Here is a 4,283-nt window from a genome sequence, read left to right on the forward strand (position 1 = left end):
CCGTACTCAGCTCCGACAAAATGAACTGGGTTTTATCTATCTCTGGGTTAAATTGGATTAGAATCCAATCCAACTAGATCAGATGATATCGGACAGCAAGCAATGGGGCGCGTGGCTTGGTTGCTATTGTATGGCCCAGATCATATGGAACCATGGACGACGGAGGAAGGAATCTCCTTCGGCGTTGACGTGACCTAGGTCAAATCCTTTTTGGATCTTCTCCTCTACTCCACTTTCTTTGATTGTACGTCGTTGTTTTGAAAGAAAGAAAAAACCGGGTTTTTTCTCTGTTCTGGCAGGCCAAACCCCAAATCAGAGGGTCACCGAGTTCATCCACCATGCTAGGCGGGTCGTATAACTAGGCCACAAACAATTCATTTCAGCTGATAAGTTTCAAGTTCGGATGCAACACAACCGATCAGGCTTTTTCTGAATTTAAATCCAATAATTTAGATTTTAAAAACATAATTTATAATTTACAAAGTTGCAAGGAGGAAGAAAAGGATTCTAATCGCATGAAAAACATGCATGATTAGCCATTGCCAATCATTACATTACAGGAGTGTCTACTTTTGAAAGAGACAGCGCATGGTAACCATACGCGTATAATTCAAGTCAAATTTATATATTATATCTGCATGTGCAGAAGAGCCCTAGAAGCCAAATTACAAGCGGGGACTACAAACAAGAGGCACCATACATTTAATATCATGCTCGGTTTCTCTATCAAGTGCTCTTCATCAGTATACAATGCATGTTTGTGGCACTGTGGCTAGCTAGATCTTTTGTAATATTCAGATGAGTTGAAAGCTACCTCCTTCAAAAATGTAATCTGTTCCCAGTTTGATTGGTGAGCTAAACCTCCCTCATGAGAGCCAGAGCAGAGAAACTGAGGCCCAAGTTGAAAGTTGAAACACCAGCTTAGAAATTCGGTTGTCTAAGGTTCCGAGGGTGCTTGTCGTGTAATAAGCAATGTAGACCTTTGTTAAATTCCCTTCTCCTTGTGGACATGCAGAAACAAATCTAACAAACCAATGTTTTCCTAGCTCATATTTGCTTGCTGTGTGTGCTGGAATTTGAAGCTTTGCTGCCTTGCTGTCTGATATGAGGCTGTAGCCTCTAGGATGGTTCAGAGTTATTTCGAAGAAAAGTTCCAGAATGCGAGGGCTTGCTCCAACCTTCCTCCATTGAAATGAGGTTAAGGCGCATCATCAATTTCTCCCCAGCCTCGTCCTCCAGGCTGCTTAATTCATTGGATGCTTGCTTTTGTAAGGAAGAACCCTGCAATGCCAATTCAATTAGGTTATTATGTATGTTTTTTAAGAGATTAACATCCGATGGTATCCCACATAGAAATCATACCTTTCTGTCCTGATACAACTTGAGATAATGCAGGGATTGCTCATAAAGTCCACAGTGGTAAAGAAGAACACTGTAATCTCTTAATTCCTTGGGATCAAATTCCAGGAGTATTAGACGCTCACATGCTGCAACAAAAGCAACAAATTCCTCATGGATACAGGTATAAAATGATGTGAGACAACATTGCACAAATATGAATCAGAACCACCTAAAAAAACCTTCATCCTTACTGAATAAAATGATTGATAATTGAACAACTATTACGATACCATGCACCAGTTACCATGCACCAGAATCAACGAGAATCCAATGCAAGATCATAGTAAGGATTCACCTTCATCTTTACTGAATAAAATGATACCAAGGACCAGAATCAATCGGAATCCAATGCAAAATAATAACAAGGACTCACGTGAAAGCATGCCCAACAAGCAAAAAATGAGCACAAGCCAAACACCTCAAGTCCCAGTTCCCTTCTAGCTGGGACATCGATGGTAAAAAGGAAAAAGAATTTACCAAAAATAACACCATCGTATACATGCGTACCAGATAATGCAAGCCTTAAGTCCCCCAAATGCAAACTGGTCAAAGTGCCACGGTCCAACCTACGGTGACTGGACTTTGCAGATTCAAGCTGAAAGCCACTACAATAAACAGAAATTTCAAATCATGGATACCTTTCTTAAGCATGCATACACTATAGGCAATACCTTTCTTCAACAACGTTTGATCTATCAGTACAAAGGACTGCATGCACAGCCCTCAAGAATAAACTCTTAGACTGATCATGTTGAAATGGCCAGAAAGCCTCCTTTACATTTTTCAAAATCTGCACAAATGGCATAATCCAAAGACAATAAAAAATCAAGCTGGGAATGCCATATATATAAAATGAAGCAGGAAGACTCATACATAACCTGATGAACTCAAGACATTCACCAAAATAAAAGGCGCAGAAACACATCACATGTCCTACCTCAAATTAACAGCATATGAAAGAAACTGCTGGAAACAAACCCATTCAAGATTAACAGTACGAAATTGTATTAGGCTCTGCAATGACAACGGTGGCTCAATTATATGCTCTCCCGTGACAACAGAAAATCACACAACTCACCTCCTCCAACAGAGTTTGCACTGTCAATATGTGTGGATGATCAGACTCTGCACTTTTCTGCTTATGATAGCCCCTTGGAAGACCATACCGGTCGTGTGGGAAGAAAATCTCACAATCAAAGTCCAAAAGGCTCCAAAATCGAAGCACTTTCAGGATTTCAGAGTATACAAGTGCAAGCATATAAGCGGAACCTGATTGATATGTCAAAACCTGCTCAATATATTAAAATTAAAACAAAGTTCAAACCCTTTCCAGTAGATAACACTGTCTAGCAGCAAATCTGAAACTAAAAGCTAGAAGGCGAAATCCCGTACAGCATGAAGATACAAAGGATGTGGGTCCAATCTACTAATCACATTGCTCCTTCGGAAATCCTGATTAGAAGAACCACATCGCATAAATCCATAGTTCAATAGCACTAAAGGGCAGGAAATTAACTTAAAAAATGAAACCAACAAAATCTATTCCAAAAATTCTTTCTTTAAGTTACAAGCAGTGGGGTTTCTATGGCTTCCTTTGGACAGCAACAACTAGTCCTCCACTGCTTGTAGTTGGCCACGCCTAGTAACACCAGCTCTTGGATTGAAATCGGGCTCAATCAGACCACAAGGAAATAAAATAGTTCTACAACAAATTAGTTGTCTTTCCTTACCTTTTCGACATACAAGAATTTGTACAAACTATCCAAAAGGGCCTCTGGCGATGCCCTCAAAACCTTACCGCTTCTACAAAACTCCATGGTAAGATCAAACAGTCTTTCAATAAAAGGATCCACAGGGAGAGGAAGTGAAGACTGTGACATGAGAGCAAAATCCTCAGCTGATATATAAATAGCTGTTTTCGCCAAATCAACACGTCTGTTAATGCTAATGCTAACTTCCCTCTCAATACGTGATAACCCTTTAATTTGTGACATGAAATTTTGCCTCGCTTCCTACATAATCAACAGTTGATCATCTCAGAACTCTCACTGGATTAAAAAACAAAAAAAATGGGTTCTTAAATTTGAACAAAGTTATATCGAGGATGAAATCAAAAGGGATTGATGATGATGATGATGATGATTACTCTGGCATGAGTGGTGTCGACTCCAGAAGAATCCAAGGCATCATGCAAAGCAAACTTGAAGTCAGGTGTTACTGGTGGAGGAAGTTCTGATCCTCCTCCGCGGCAGACCACACGACAAGGAGGAGGATGGAAGGATTGGTATTTTGAATACTTTGAAGGAGAAGGAGAGGAGTTGAGCCATGGGTATGATGATACAATTGCAACTGCTGAAGCCATGGTTTTGGGTTAACTACCTTCCTTTCTTGAGAGGGATAAGACAGATTATAGGGAGGGATATAACTGCTAGGGTAACTAAATAGTGGTTTATACTCTCTTAGCGGGCCATTTCAATTATTCACGTTTATTCTTATCTCACTTTCCCATAAATTTTCCATCACTTTCTATAGAAAATCCCAGCAGAATATTCTGACTTCACCATGTACTTCCAGGCAAGAGGACTCACATTAAATTCACTTTGATTCCTTTTTAAATCGATTTGATCTTTTATATTGTTTCTTCATTTGAGTTTTGTGTCATCATCTTAGAAAAATTATCAATCGTATTTTAAAAAAATCTCGGTGGGGTGGGGTGCTTTGTTTCTTCTTAATTTTTTATGTGGCCTTTCCTTCACCAAAAAAGCAAACATTTTACCCCCACACACCGACAAACATTTTATACCCAGTGGGGTCTGTTTGGTACTGAGGGTGTTGTTGTTGTTGTTGATGATGAAAAATATATGTTTAATTAAAATTAAAAT

At 39.4% G+C, this 4,283-nt stretch overlaps 1 protein-coding gene across 4 annotated transcripts; it reads right to left on the reverse strand.

Moving 5' to 3' along the window:
- Nucleotides 1-404: 404 nt before the first annotated feature.
- On the reverse strand, nt 405-3,960 carry LOC133701545 (uncharacterized). Of its 4 annotated transcripts, none has more exons than XM_062125488.1 (8): nt 3,548-3,960; nt 3,132-3,413; nt 2,794-2,853; nt 2,480-2,689; nt 2,073-2,191; nt 1,879-2,006; nt 1,363-1,487; nt 405-1,281 (listed from the first exon to the last, which is right to left on the reverse strand). In XM_062125488.1, exons 1-8 carry the CDS (start codon nt 3,761-3,763, stop codon nt 1,120-1,122), a joined length of 1,302 nt encoding a protein of 433 aa, XP_061981472.1. In that variant the 5' UTR covers nt 3,764-3,960; the 3' UTR covers nt 405-1,119. The 4 variants fall into 4 exon arrangements, with proteins under 4 accessions (XP_061981472.1, XP_061981473.1, XP_061981475.1 ...); XM_062125489.1 differs by having other exon boundaries at nt 1,909-2,006; nt 3,548-3,955; XM_062125491.1 differs by having other exon boundaries at nt 3,200-3,413; nt 3,548-3,730.
- Between the last annotated feature and the right edge of the window lie 323 nt (nt 3,961-4,283).

The sequence above is a fragment of the Populus nigra genome, chromosome 8, assembly GCF_951802175.1.
Source record: "Populus nigra chromosome 8, ddPopNigr1.1, whole genome shotgun sequence".
Lineage (NCBI taxonomy): Eukaryota > Viridiplantae > Streptophyta > Magnoliopsida > Malpighiales > Salicaceae > Populus > Populus nigra.

Excerpts from the sequence above, each read along its gene's own strand:
- LOC133701545 (XM_062125488.1), bottom strand. The coding sequence starts at position 3,763 with ATGGCTTCAGCAGTTGCAATTGTATCATCATACCCATGGCTCAACTCC. Across the intron at positions 2,690-2,793 it reads ATCCTTTGTATCTTCATGCT|GTTTTGACATATCAATCAGG; the intron begins GTACGGGATTTC and ends TATATTGAGCAG. Across the intron at positions 2,007-2,072 it reads TCAAACGTTGTTGAAGAAAG|TGGCTTTCAGCTTGAATCTG; the intron begins GTATTGCCTATA and ends TGTTTATTGTAG.